Below are 15,833 nucleotides of genomic sequence, written 5' to 3' on the forward strand. Positions count from 1 at the left end.
GGCCTTCTATTGTCCTCAGGACAAGGTGCACCTATGTAATAATCATGCTGTTTAAATCAGATTGTTGATGCGCCACACCTGTGAGGTGGATGGATTATCTTGACAAAGGATAAAATGCTCACTAACAGGTATGTAAACCAATTTGTGCACAACATTTGAGAGAATTTGTGCATATGGAAAATGTCTGGGATCTTTCATTTCAGCTCATGAAACATGGAACCAACACTTTACATTTTGCGTTTATATTTTTGTTAAGTGTAAATATCTACATTTTTTATGTGTGTCAATGTATATGACACAGCATCTAGGAAACTGTAGGATCACAGAGGTTTAATATGTTCTAATTATATTTCAATGTGTAACATTAGGATAGTCTGCTCTTATAGGACATCATCCAGGGCGAGGCTGTGATGGAGAGAACTTGTAATCAACAAGCTGTTTTGTGTGTACGTTTCATGTTAATTGTTGTATGTATATTTGCCCCTTGTCGAATTAAGTATTATTAAACAGAATATTAACACCTTGTGATACTTTAGTATATTGTCATTGACTATGGTCTATTTTCTCCCAATGCTGTACAGTGCTTAAGACTAACATGCATCACTGTATGGAATATACACATTTTCTAATGCTGGAAGGAAATGCGAGGAGACGTTCCAGTTTTAGAACACAAATACATCCATTTTAATTTGAGAAAATACAAAAAGAAATCATGTACAATTTATGTACAAACTTTTTGTACAAGACAGTATATTTATCAGCAGATTATATTTGACAGAGTCAGGTAGATCAACTCAGCACCATCAAATTCTCCATATATCTATTTTCGCTTCGACAAAACTAAGTAGGCTATTTCAAACTCCCGATTCCTGCAATGACCATGTGCCAAAGAATCAGATATGTGACATGTGAGAGCAATGTCCTGAATTCCATCTGAACTGATAGGCAGCCCCCCACCACCACCACCCCCCCCCCCCCCCCCACAAAAAAACTGCATTTTTTTTCCTCCATCAAAATCAACTTCAAAATTGCCAACTGCAATATCAATGTGTTGTTAAGACTTAAATCCCCCATAGTATTATATATTTTATTACATCTAGTACATTTTCCAGCAAATAAGTTATATCCATCCTTTACAGCAAGAAAATAGATTAACAAAAATATGAAACAATGTGTGAAGTTTCATAGTCCTGACTCTTAAGTTGACTAAAACACCGACAGGTGTTCTCAAGCACATGAAACAGCCTGGCCTGTGCTCTCTGTGCATCCTTCAGTCATTCATACCTTCTACCACACAACAAACATGTTTTAACATATCTCTCTGCAGTCTCCTAACAACAAGTTAGGTACCTTAGGCTACAGACAGTACGACCAACACAGATGCATGATATGTTGAAGGTTGATGAGCAGTGTCCCTGCCCCATGTACCCTTCCCTCCTTTTCAATGCCACTTTTTGCTATAGTGGGTCTTCAAACAGGCCCTCCTTTAGACCTACAGCACTGCCTGGCACTCTACTGGCATGGATGCATTGATGGCTTGGATGTTCCCCATGCCAGTATAAGATGCCATGCTCGAATACATTTACTTCCCTTTCTGAGAGGAACTAACTCAACCCTTACTCATTCTGAATAAGTGAGTGAGTCTGTGAATGACTGGACGATGCTTGTTCAACAACACTTTTCATGGCACTTCAAAACACTCTAAAACTTTAGAGGTGTACATTGCAAAGACTTCAACATCTAATACAAACGTATGATATGGTATAGAGCAGTACCTTAGATTTGTGGAGTATTTGCGCTGGAAAGAGATAAAGCTTAAAGACCTTAGAATGTAAGAACAGGTTTCAGTCCAGTGTTGTGATTTTTTTTCCCAGTTTGAGTCAAACCAGTCACACAAATTGTGGGTACACGTATTGAAAAAACAAACAAACATTTAGATACAATGAAATGGACTATTCTGTAAGTATGTGTCTGCTTTGGGTTGTGATTTGTACCATTTGATTTCTGAGTAAAGTGGTATTTAAGTACTTCTGAATACAAAAAAGAAAACTCTGTAAACAATCAATAAGCAGTAGTGACAGTTTCAAACAATCCATGGATATTACTATGGTAACATAATTGACTAGAGCTGACAAAATGGAATGTAAACCTGATAAGAAAAAACTATTTTAACAAGAACAGTAAAATTAAGTATGTCCTCTCTTTATTGTGATATGCCTTGCTGAATTGGTGCTACCCTATGTCTGCATCTCTGTGATGGTTGATATTACCAGGTCAAATTACACCGGCTCTTTCCAAATTTGTTGTTCTAATGTGGAAAAGGATCTTTAATTTCAAAAGTCTAGTTTTTCATTTTTTTTCTTCATATATGGCAAAATAATAATTTTGTCCTTTGTCAATACTATGTATAATGAATTAAGTCATTGTCAGTATCAAATATCAATTCCTTATTTTTCACACTAGCAAGTATATTATTAACAACCCAATTATACATAGATTTTTACTCACATATTTTCTGAAAATAATTCTACTTGCTACAAAGTGTGACGACAATGTAATCACAATTCAAAAGTTCACCTCAGGACAATGTCAATGAGCCCACAGTAGAGTTGCAACACACCCAATAGACAGACAGAAAGCTTAGGTCATTTTGCTTCAGAAAGTCATGTGATCTATATAATGGGAGGAATTTACACAACATATTTAGATAGACAGATTTTTTTTTTTTTGGAGGGGGGGGGGGGGGGGGGTCTCACGAATGACAGGTCTTTAGAAATACATGATCTTTTGTCTATATTATCATGGCTATCTGTTCACTGCAAACAACCTGATGATGGTCTAATAATCTCTCTCTGTCACATAGTTTGAAACATGTCCATGGAGAATGACAGTATACACGCACATAAATACTTCAGTGTATCCCTCCTTAGAAAGAGACCTAATTTAGGTCAATCATTGATAGTGAAGGTCACACAGTTTCCCCCTCAGAAGAGAACAAATGGCTGAACGCCTCAGATCCAGCTTCATGCACCTTTCCGATTGGCTCTGTCTGGGTATTACTTACACCCATTGAAACTAAAGTTTTTTTGCGATTGTTTTACCCCATTTCCATTTGACTCACACATCTGTATTCGTATTCACTTGTCGATGAAAATGAGCAGTCTTATACACAGCGATAAGGTTTATCAATACAGCTACAGAGATCCTTCAACTAAGCCCATCTACGTTTTAAGGAGCACTCAACAGTTAAAGACAAAAGCTTAAATTTAGGTAATCTCCTATACAATATTGACTTTTAATAATGACTATACTTTCAGGGATGGTCTTTGTTGCAAAGAGGAGAGAGGATTTATACTGTTCTTCAATGATGCATGTCTAATTATAAGTATTTCAGAATTTATATTCATCATTTTGGTAGGATTATGTTAAATAAAGCAATTAATTTGGGAATAAAAATCTTATATGCAATTAAAGGCCTGGTAATATTAAAAATGGATTACTTTCATAAAGCATTATTCATTAGGTCATGTGTAATAATAAGTAGAAAATGAGTATGCTCATATGGATATAACATAATCATGTTTGTTTATATAAAGTAGCCAGGTTTAGTTTTTAGTTGGATCATCTGTGACTCCATACACTCTCATTTCCAAGGCTGCAGCTCTGTCTGGGTTGCTTTAAGATCAAAACAAAATCTGTCCATTTTGAACACACACACTGATGCCATGACCAGCATAACATGAAGAACACAGGCAGCATTCTCCAGCTTTCTTCATAGTCATCAGCGGCATCGTTTTAAACCAAACTATGATTGAGCTTTTCCCTAACGTTTACCTACATAGAGTTTAGAGGTGATATGATGGCATCAGGATTGGCAGCGGAGAACATCCAAGCTCTTTACTGCCTCTGTTACCAACCCTGTGCCAGGCAGTGGTTCTGGTCAAAGGAGGACCCATTGATGCCCATTTTACGCAATATGTGGCATTGCTTCTCCAAATGTCTCATCAAACAAAAAACATTCAAATTAGATGCTTATTTTTTCATTCTTAAATCCCAATTTTCACCAAAGATATCATGGCAAAGGTTTGGACTTAAAAGCTTTCCCTAAAGTTTTAGGGCACACAGCTAATGTTTGTAACAAAAATGTTCAGCTCAATCATAGTTGGTGTATTACCGGTGATGTGACTAAGTATAGAAACGTGTTTATTTAGTTCATTAGTTGATCCGCAACCCCCAGACAGATCTAGTTCCTATTTGTCTTGGATGATTGTAGCCTTGATCCCACATGACGCTCCCCCAGAGGCTGAACCACCATCACAGACACGCTGATGGAGAGATGATGATGATACCAATTTGTGCATTTAACTCAGATGTACCACCAATGTTCTTACAGAGGGGACACGTCACTGCCATGTACAGTACACACATTGCATGTACATACCATATCTGTCTGTCCACACAAGGAGCAAGAGAAGGCTGTCTTTTCACCCCATTCATGTTTTCGCCAGGGACGAGACAAGGTTGTCCATTCACCCCTTTCATGTTTGCACATAAGGGATAGGACAAGATTGTTATTTCATCCCTTTTATGTTTTCAGTTTAAGGTGCTCATCTGCGCTCTATTGTTATAGAAGGGATCAGGGACATACCATGCGATGATAGGAGCTTGAAACGCTGTCATAGACATCATTATCATCCATATTCATTGTGATATCACCAGAACAGATGTAAGTACAGCGTAGCTATATACTCTGTCAGCCAGCTTATCCAAGAACTGTCTCTTACTGTACTCTGAGTCTCAAGACACCTGATTTTCAATATGATCCCATTCTACAGGACTGGAATGCATTAATTGATTACTCAACAGTGTGATGACATACAGTAGCATACCCTAAGCAGTGACGTAATGGATCTTTCCACATTACATCTCTCCAAATGACAAGCAGCTTTTCTTTCATTCAGTGAATCAACAAACCAAAAAGCTGACACTTTCTGTGATGGTAGTTGTTTTGGGACGATATCAATGTTTCAAGTCGTCATGTTGCAAAAGAAGGTGGTCAGTTTTTGTGCAAATAGAACAGAAGCAGATAGGGAGTATGAGTGGTGAGCGGTGAACCCCAGCCGGTTTTCTGGATCTTTTGGAGATGTTATGATATTGTGATGAGAAAACTGCCACGGCCCTCATCCTCCAACAACCAGTAGTAACCTCAGCTACAGTAGCCATGGAGTGTGGTCACACAAAGATGTGAACTATTGCAAATAATGACAGGAAGTACTTTTTCTTCTCTTTTTCAACTCTTAAAATCATTTTAAAAAGTGCTAGGGGGATGAACAATCCTTATTTGATTGTCATTATGTACATCTCTATGGAAGATTGATAAATAAAACATTGTCCATTGTAGAACATGGAAGTAACATTAAAGGTATACACATAGGAGGTCCCTTCAAGTTGTGGTGTTTATGTCAAACCCTTGATCTGTAGAATGAGTGAGGACCAATGAATCAACATCATCATCCCCGTTTGTCATCTCCCTTTCTCTCCTTTCGAAAGAGCATCCAGACTTCTCACGAGTCATCAAGTGGGCCTGGTTTTCAGCATTCATCTTCAACTTCTCTGATTGGTGGAATCAGACTGCTAGTGGATTTGTATTGGTTGATTTGGTTGGCCATGTGAGTGCTCATGGGCTTGATCTGAATGTTCCGTGGGTAGGCATTTTCTGGTTCATCTGTAAACCATTTCCTTTCTGCAGAGGGATGGGGCAAAAACCAAATGTTAGTGTTCAATAATCTACATGGTGTCATGTGATATATTACTGTCTCAGTTTAAGTAGCAGTCTTTTATAGCATGTATGACCATCCAATCCAAAACGCCATGAGGGACCATAGGTTTCAGATCAGTTACTTAATTTTCTTCCAGATAAAGTCATTTCAACTTTGGTGAGTGTGTGCATGTGTGTCTGTGTGAATGTGAGCGTGTGTGGGCATTCAGCTTAGTACTCCGGCTAGTGTGTTACAGAACAAGCATTTGATGTTTTAAACTAAGGTGAAGTAAGATGTCTATCGTCTAAAACCACCACAGGGTTATGAGTGCACAACTTAATGCCTCATATACCTCTGCAATTTAGACTTCATATTTGTCATGCCTTCCCATTTCGGGGAGGTGTCAGTTTGAGATTTCGAGCCTACTCATATCGATACCCGGGCTATGATCTTTAGGTAGCATCGACAGTTTGTGTTAAGTGTGTTACATCGTCCGTGATAGGAAACACCTTGTCTCTGTGGCTCTAGTTGATAGAGTAATACTGAATGTGGATTACAACGTATTTCCAACACTTGGACAACATCAGTCATCTGATCGCATTCAATAGGAAAGAATATGTGCAAACACACAGACCTTTCACACAATGCAATTTGTCTCAAGCTGAAATAAAGCAAACTAAAAAACATGATAAATAATAATGAAATTATACAAAATAGAGGCTCTGTCTAGAGAAAACTAAGAAAAATCATCATCAGGTGAATTAAGGTGTCAAGGAGGTAAAACAGAAAGATAAGTAGAGGAGAAAGGTTGGACCTCATGCAGTGCAGAGATGGTCCTGGGCATGACAGGGAGAGGGCAGAGGCAGCAGCAGCCATTTTGCTTTCCGTTGTTTGAAAGCAAAACTTAAACTGAGGCGTGATGACTTATCCGTACAGGAAAATAACAAAAACACTACAAAACCTCCCCTTGTCATAACAATCTCCACAGGGACAAAGTTATGATTAGAACCCCACGTTAAGGGTGCTATAGTAATAGTAGGACATGCAGAATCGTTAACTTGCATACCTTGGCTCATTCTATTCATCCTTGTTGCACTTCAGAAAGAGAAGTAGGTAATCTAATTAAGTATGGTATTACAATCTACAAGGCAAATAACACGTCTAAAACACAATCACTGATATGACTGGATCTCTTGCTGTACTCTATGTAAGCACTGACACTGTCTGCAATTTATCAAACCAAAATCCTATTTTCTAATACGAGGCCCCATAGCCAAAATATTTTTTTTTTCTTCACTTTTGTATGTTTTATGTTATTTCAGTTTACTAATTGACCCTGACCCTACTTGTCAGATGTTCCCTTATCCCTTTCTACGTTTCAAGATACTGAACAACTACAATTCACTTTCCTAACATGCAATGTTGAAGAGGAAATGAAGGTAAATGCTAAGGAACATTTAAAAGGACACTAAGACATTACAATTCATCTGTTGTATTTCCTCTTAAGAATGAACTTAAAACATCTAACACGGTTCAGGGAGTGGTGTTGGTAGCATGATATATCACCATTATAATCAAATTCTCTGAGTAGCTTTAAAATAATGACTTATCGCTCAATATAACTTAATGTATATATTGTCTTATTCCATACTATGGAAAATATATCAAAATTAAAAACAGAACTAAAAATAAGCATTTGAGATTGAGAACTAGGAACATGGACATGCGATGACACAGAACAGACACAATAACCAGACAGATGTCCACACAGATGGTCGAATGATGTTTCTCATTCATAGACAACCTGCAAAGTTTTGTCTATTTAAATCGTGTCACGTTAAATCCATAACCATGCCATACTGTTTGTACAAATACCAACATATAAGAAGGCTATCCCAATACGAGTCAAATTATTGTGTCGTATAGAAACTAACCGATCTAGCAAAAAATAGCTGGCATACCGGTCACCGGCTTTGTAGCAAGACAACATATGAGAGGTCTTTCTATGTCAAGGTTCCTCATCTTCTTTCAGTGGTATCTTGAGTTCTTAAATGAACGCTCAAATACAGGTTCAATGAGGTCAGCGGGAAATAAGAAGTGTTTTCTTTTGCTCTACCAATATTATTTGTGAAAATAATGCACATCAACGTTTCCATTAATGAGATCATGGTAGCTATGGAGGCAGGCTGAGAGCAAGGACCACATGCTGATGGTTATAGAGCAAAAATTGCAACAAACATGATGTGGACATTGAGCACAGAATCTCACAAACAAAACACAAACCCCAACAAACACACAGATATGGATAATTGACCCAAACAGTGTCTCACCCACGCGCTCAAACACACTCTGGCCACAACCCTACATAGACACAACACCCACACCAAACTTCGATCGGCACCACATACTACTCATGCCCGAGCAAACACAGACTGACATACACACACATAACAAACATCTCATCCACCTACTTCTGTTTGTGGCCGGCCTCCCGGGCCTTGCTGCTGCGGTTCTGCCGGTTGGTGGTGGGGATGGAGTGGACGGACGAGCTCTTTTTGCTGGAGGAATGGGAGGAGTGAGAGCTGTGGGAGAGGCTGGCCCGGGACTGGCCCGCGTTGTGGTCAAACTGCATCAGGCAGAAGATCAGGTCTGTGGGGACCAGCTCAAACTCATACGGAGGGTTGGTGATCACATACCTGTATACAGGACAGTAGTTAGTGGAAGAGAGAACCAAACAATACTGTATAGTCAGTGTCTATTTGCAAAATAGAAAGTTAACAGGGTGGGGTTGAAAACTAATCAGTTAAAAGATTTGAAAAAACTATTTACTTCAAATCAAAATGCTTCTCTGCCCTGAAGGCAGGGCCAGCCCGCCCATTAAGCATGATTAGGCAGCCAACCTAGAGTGGCAGATTGAAGATGGCGGCATTTTGCGGGCTAAACTGACCAAGACGCACCTCCAACTAATACAATTAATCAAACGGCCACCGGACTATTTACATTGAACCCCCCCATTTGTTTTGTACAATGCTGCTACTCACTGATTATTATTTATGCATAGTCACTTCACCCCTACCAACATGTACAAATTACCTCAACAAACCTGTACCCCCGCACATTGACTCGGTACCGATACCCCCTGTATGTAGACTCGTTATTGTTATTTTATTGTGTTACTTAAAAACATTTTTTTTTACTTTAGTTGGTAAATATTTTCTTAACTCTTCTTGAACTGCACTGTTTGTTAAGAGCTTGTAAGTAAGCATCGTGTGGTAAGGTCTAGACTTGTTGTATTCGGTGGATGTGACAAATAAAGTTTGATTTGCATTTGATGCCGTTCCATGATAAGCAGTGCCCACTTTGACAACGACAGGGGCTCAAAATATCTATCTTGTCCATGCCCAGCCCACCTCTCCATGGTTCTGAGACGCAGCACTGTGGCGCTTCCCCAACACTCCATCAAATCATGTAGCCTATACGGTAGAGAGTCTATAGCCTCTGTGGCCTGTTCTGGAGCCTACAGGGTGACCCAATTTATGACAATGTCATGAGACAGACACTTCTTACATCATGTGTATTTGGTAGCATTGCCTTTAAATAGTTTAACTTGGGTCAAACAAGCTTCCCACAATACGTTGGGTGAATTTTGGCCCATTCCTCCTGACAGAGATGGTGTAACTGAGTTGGGTTTGTAGGCCTCCTTGCTCGCACACACTTTTTAGGTTCTCCCCACAAATTTTCTATGGGATTGAGATCAGGGCTTTGTGATGGCCACTCCAATACCTTGACTTTGTTGTCTTTAAGCCATTTTGCCACAACTTTGGAAGAATGCTTGGGGTCATTGTCCATTTGGAAGATCCATTTGCGTGATGTCTTGAGATGTTGCTTCAATATATCCACATCATTTTCCTCGTCATGATGCCATCTATTTTGTGAAGTGCATCAATCCCCCCTGCAGCAAAGCACCCCCACAGCATGATGCTGCCACCCCCGTGCTTCATGGCTGGGATGGTGTTCTTCGGCTTGCAAGCCTCCCTCTTTTTCCTCCTTTCCTTCCTTGTGTCATGCACAAAATAGATGGAGTGTTGGGGGTACAAATACTTAAGTACTTTACTATTTATATTTTTGCCAACTTTTACTTCACTACATTCCTAAAGAAAATAATGTAATTTTTACTCCATACATTTTCCCTGACACCCAAAAGTACTCTACATTTTGACAGGAAAATGGTCCAATTAACACACTTATCAAGATAACTTCCCTGCTGCCTCATCCCTACTGCCTCTGATCTGGCTGACTAACTAAACCACAAATGCTTTGTTTTTAAATTATGTCTGAACGTTGGTGTGGCCCTGGCTATCCGTCAATAAAAAAAATTTAAAAAAATTGTGCCGTCTGGTTGGCTTAATATAAAGAATTTGAAATGGTTTATACTTTTACTTTTGATACTTAAGTACATTTTAGCAATTCCATTTACTTTTGATACTTAAGTATATTTAAAACCAAATACTGTTAAACTTTTACTCAAGTAGTATTTTACTGGGTGACTTTTACTTGAGTCAATTTCTATTAATGTATCTTTACTTTTACTCAAGTAGGACAATTAAGTATTTTTTCCACCACTGACAATCATACAATTGCTGATATTAAAACAGCTAATGTTGTGGCACTAACTGCCTTGAGAGGTGAGAGAGATGGATGTTAAAGATACACAGCGACGGTCTCACCGTTTGGTACACTGGCTAGGCGTGGCGAGGTGAGCGTCTCTCAATCTGTATATTCCGAAGCACAACATGTTGTACGTCTTCAACGCTTTACAAAACAAATCTCCATAGCAACCGCCATCCTGAAAAACAACAAATAACAAAAAAACATCAGGGTGTGTTTTCTAATAATCATTTATCTAAGTGACAAAATAATTCAAGTCTTTGCAAATGTCAAACTGCAGTGCCCTTGATAAGTTCTGCTGGGTGTTTTTGTGGAGATAACAATATACAGTGTAAAGGACATTTAAATCATGCAGGAAATGACACAGAACAACATCCTTTCACTTTGTGACATGGCCCTTCAGAATATGGCCCCTTCAGAATCTGAAGCACTATTGACAACAACTGTAAAACATTTAACACAAGACATATAAACAATACACTGATAAATGAAAAAGTAAAATAACTCATGGGATATTCTCAGACAGCTGCATTATTCCTTTCCATAACACACACTAGAACCCTCCCTTCCTCCTCCTTAACAGATCCCCTCTTGCGTGTTCTCTGTTCTTCACTTTGTATTAAGTGCCGCTAGGAGGCAGGCAGGCAGGATTGGGTGCTACTGGGGAGTGCCAAAATGTGTCCGCTCGGTTTAAACATCCACTTACCCCCAAGTCGGCAAAGGGCCCGTCATAGAGGGCTAGCTGGGCTACACGACACCTGTCTCGGTTGGCCAGTGTCTGTGGCGTGCTGTAGCCCCCTCGCAGGGCGTTCTCTTCGGCCAATAGAGCCTCTAGCTCCGGGGTGGCTCCCCCAGTCACCAGCGTCCGGATCAGGGTGAGGATATTATCGTTGAAGTATGTCTGCGGACATAAGAGGATGTGAGATCCGTAAGTAAGGATACGCCATTAGAGCCACAACGGTAGAGGATATGTGGCAGATGGAGAAGGGGAGAGATGGGGAAGAATGAGGAGAGGTTTGGATGATAGGGAGGGAGGGAGAATGATGAGGAGAAAGGGATGGGAGAGAGGGATGGGAGGCATGAAGAGAAGTGGGGGGAGGGGATAGGGAGAGATGGGAGAGAAATTAGGAAAGATGAGGAGGGATGAGGAGAGAAAAATCGAGAAATAGGGATGTTTAGAGAGAGACATGGAGTGGACCATGTTATCTAGACCCCGGGCCTGTCTCTTCATACAGGCCAGACAGAAAGGTGAGGAGACAGGGCAGACCAATTACAGAAAAAAGTTTTCTTGTACCGGAACTAGTTCCATTTGACATTCATTCACCAGACTTGCTTACCAAAACAACTTCTACTCAACTTCTCCTCATAGACTGGTTTTGCAGGTTTCACATCAATACCATTACTCCTTTAATAAAATACATTAAAAAGCTGGAGCAAGCATGTTGATAATGCATATTGTTCCAACAGGTATAGAAATACAATAGCAGAATAGAAGCTCTAGTGCTCTATTTTAACAAACCTAACGCAATAGTAAATCTAAGTGCTGGCGGTAGCGCTGTAGGACTGGGAATGTGTTTTCACAGACGTTATTATGAGCGCAATACCTGCTGGTGGCCCGAAAGGCCTGTCATAGGTGTGACTTGGGCTTGGCCACTAACTGGCCAATCAAGGTGTTCCATTGCTTAATATTGTATGTGTTTGTCTCAAGTTCTGTAGGTTATTGATGGTCTTTGCGTTGTCATCTACTCGTCTGGGGGCAAGGAATATTCTTGTCCGAGTCCATTGTCAATTGATTATACAGTTTATTATATTGCATAGGCTACAGTAACAACTGATCGCAACAGTAAAAAAACAAACATCCAGTGTTTGTTCAATATGTAGGCCGGCATTGTAAAATAAGACTTGCCTTATTTAGGACTTGCTTATCTGAACTGTGAATAATGCAAAAGCATGAAGAGTAGACCATTTAGAAACCTTTTATGGATAGGCTACTTCTAATGCATGGCCAGGATAACAAATACATCCGACGCATTATTGTGAAACCAGCTTTCGTTAAAGTAGGGTAAGGCTAGCCTACCGAGGGCTTGGTTTTTAATTAAACTAAATGGCAAACAAGCAATTGTTACAGGAAAATAACTACAATGTTTTTAAATATGAGTGTTACCGGATAATCTTATCTCTCGTTCCATGATGGGCATATGGACATGTAGCCTACAAGGAGGGGTTTTTACACACATCCAAAATAAGACCAGGAGATGGGCAAAAAAATGTAATAGCCTACATAGATAAAAAGGGGATGTCCACTCACTGTTTTGCCGCTGCCAAACTTAATATTTTAATAAAGCTTTGGTGATTAAGATTCATTTCAAAGCAGTCTCCCCAGCTAGCACAGTGGATCTGGGCCGATTCCGGGTGAGAGTCAGATTCGGTTGATGTGATGTGGCCCGAGTCTGGGCCGCCTTCAGCAGTATTACTTATGGCTAGGATTGAGCTCGGGACGATTCCGGTGTGAGTTATCTGGCCCAAATGTATTACTTGGGGCTCGGGCCGATTTCGGTGAGAGTTATCTGGCCCAAATGTATTTCTTGGGACTCGGGCAATTGAAGCTACTCTCTGGCAGATGATTACACGGGCTGCTTTATATAATTAATCTTTTATTATTTTTCCAGATTTTCTCATTGTTTCTGTGATCAAAAAATACAATTAACATTAAATGAAATTCTTTAAGAGTCCTGTGCAGTATTTTAGTATTTTGATACTTTGTTGATAGAGCCTACCGAGAGGCGCAGCGGTCTAAGACACTGCATCGCAGTGCAAACTGTGTTGCTACAGATGCTGTTTCGAGACCCGTGCTGGCCGCGACCGGGAAACCCATGAGGCGATGCACAATTGGACCAGCGTCGTCTGAGTTAGGGCAGGGTTTGGCCGGCCGGGATGTCCTTGTCCCATTGCACTGTAGAGACTCCTGTGGCGGGCCAGGCGCATGCACGCTGACACGTTCATAATTTGTATGTATAAAATGTATAATAGTAATATTTAAAATTACTAAATGGGGTAGTTGTGTATACATCTATTTAAATTTGCATCGGGCCGCTTCTGGGGGGATTCTGGTAAGATGCTGGCAAAGTTGGCTGAATTCCGGTAGACAGAAACAGCCTGATGTACTTAAGGCCGATTCTGGGCAGTCATTCATATTGATTCTGGGCCTAGTCCGACAGCCGATTCCATGCCGATTCAATCAGTTCCAGCCCCCTGGAAGAAGGCCGCTTCTGGGCCGATTCCTCATTGCCAGCTGGGTCACAAGCCAAACCCTTTATCGATCTTGACTACTTGGCGAATGCATTGGTCGGGACAAAAAAAACGCCTTCACTGAGAAGAAGGGAGGCTATGCTTGTTTTTTAATGACATGAAACGAAATGGGAAAAAACTATTTGTTTCTAAATATGAGGTTTACGGGCACAAAAAGCACAAACTTCCATTCGTATATGGGCACTGTGTGACACGGCTGGATAGCCTGTGCTTCCCTTGTCAAAATCCATGTCATAACCAACCTCGTTACAGCTAAAACCAGCTTTTGGTTGGTCTTAAATGTCCCCAGATATTGCCACCCCTCCCACGCAAGCAAGCTCATATAAAACAGGTAAATGACCAATCTGGCGCTATGCTTTAACAGGTCAAAACGAGCGTGTGTTTGACAATTTCACTGGCTTAACGCCAGCCGAAAATAGAGCCCCTAAAGTCCACGTTTGCACTTCATGGAACACAGAGTTCCTATTGCACATTTTTTCACAATATTGTTTTGAACATTCATTCAATGACTGATGCCCGCCTGAGCATTCTAGTCAATGCATTGTCAATTGCCACTAACGAAGATATATAATTATAAGAAGATATATAATATATAATATAATAATAGATATATATAATATATATATAATTATAAGTGCATTAGAGTGGCTTGGAAATACAATGACATTTCTAAAGGAGGAAAATCATTTCTGGAAAACCTTTTGTCATCATTTTGATGTCGGCAGAATGACTTTAGATGCAGTATAATGTTAGCTAGCTAGCATAGATTGAGTCGAGACCATTTTATTTTATTTTATACACACATTTTACTAGCTAATGACAACATTGCCATCTGTCTAAAGTACATTTTACGACATGATAATGATAAACTTTTTTCCTACTAAATATTTGCCTACTTTAACAATGTCATTGTATTTCCAGGCTGCTATAGTGCAATTTAAGCGAAATAGTCATTAGCCGCTGTTAAAAATGACTGGGTTTATCACAACTTTTGGGCACCACTATGGCAGAGAGCGGCTTGATAACGTTAATAACAATGGTACTTTGCAGGGCAGTTGGTAGAGCATGGCACTTGTAACACCAAGGTAGTGGGTTCGATTTCCGAGACCACCCATAAGTAAAAACGTATATGACTGTAAGTCACGCCCTGAGTGGCAGCTCTTCTCCCCAGGCTCCTGACAGCTCTGTGGAGAACCACGATGGATGAGCGCTGTCTATTAGCCACCCTCACCTCTTACCACAGCCAGTGTGTGTGTGAAGGCTACTCAGCTCTCCTCTAACCTCACTCATGATGTGACAAGCTGGAATTAAGCCATCACAGCACCAAAGGGGAGTAGCGATGGTTGGAACGAAGTCACAAGATAATACTTTTTCCGTATCTTCGGAAAAGGGCTGACATTGTTGGAAGAGGAAAGTGTTTTGAAGGCCCACCTTGCGTGTCATATGTGCCATTAGAGGGAACCTCAGCACATTTTTACAAGGCACACCTGTAAAATGCATTCCAGGTGACTACCTCATAAAGCTGGTTGAGAGAATGCCAAGAGTGTGAAAAGCTGTCATCAAGGCAATTGGTGGCTACTTTGAAGAATCTCAAATATAAAATATATTTTGATTTGTGTAACACTTTTTTGGCTACTACATGATTCCATATGTGTTATTTCACAGTTTTGATGTCTTCACTATTATTCTACAATGTAGAAAATAGTAAAATAAAGAAAAATCCTTGAATGAGTAGGTGTGTCCAAACTTTTGACTGGTACTGTACCTTGTTAAAAGATCTAATAAGCCCCTTGAAAGTTCGTTTCGTGACACTTTATTTGAGGAGTGGTGGCAACAACTTCCCTTTTGATGTCAGTGGAGCTGGCAGTGCTGTCTGATCATTGTGGCATTTCATTTACCAACTTCTGCCTACTCCGTATTGCTACCGCGCTGAGCAGATCTTATGATGCTACCACATCCTTTAAGTTTACCCCTTTATTCTCTCTGTATGTGTGTGTGTGTGTGTGTGTGTGTGTGTGTGTGTGTGTGTGTGTGTGTGTGTGTGTGTGTGTGTGTGTGTGTGCGCCTGCGTGCGTGTAACCAGCATTAGAGACAGCA

The 15,833-nt window shown here is 40.2% G+C and overlaps 1 protein-coding gene across 33 annotated transcripts in view; it reads right to left on the minus strand.

Annotated features, from left to right (window-relative positions):
• Positions 1–657: 657 nt before the first annotated feature.
• kcnma1a (potassium large conductance calcium-activated channel, subfamily M, alpha member 1a) overlaps positions 658–15,833 on the minus strand; it is a 292,474-nt gene continuing 277,298 nt past the window's right edge. For 23 of the 33 annotated variants that reach the window (XM_036960270.1, XM_036960268.1, XM_036960271.1 and 20 more), the window contains 5 exons: positions 11,134–11,328; positions 10,487–10,605; positions 8,231–8,455; positions 6,826–6,854; positions 658–5,743 (listed from right to left, as the gene is read on the minus strand). In XM_036960270.1, the coding sequence (XP_036816165.1) occupies positions 5,592–5,743; positions 6,826–6,854; positions 8,231–8,455; positions 10,487–10,605; positions 11,134–11,328 (720 nt within the window). In that variant the 3' untranslated portion in view covers positions 658–5,591. Of the gene's footprint in view, positions 5,744–6,825; positions 6,855–8,226; positions 8,456–10,486; positions 10,606–11,133; positions 11,329–15,833 lie in introns of those variants that run through there. The other 10 variants (XM_036960275.1, XM_036960276.1, XM_036960295.1 and 7 more) reach the window with 2 other exon arrangements.

Source organism: Oncorhynchus mykiss, chromosome 23 (assembly GCF_013265735.2).
Source record: "Oncorhynchus mykiss isolate Arlee chromosome 23, USDA_OmykA_1.1, whole genome shotgun sequence".
Lineage (NCBI taxonomy): Eukaryota > Metazoa > Chordata > Actinopteri > Salmoniformes > Salmonidae > Oncorhynchus > Oncorhynchus mykiss.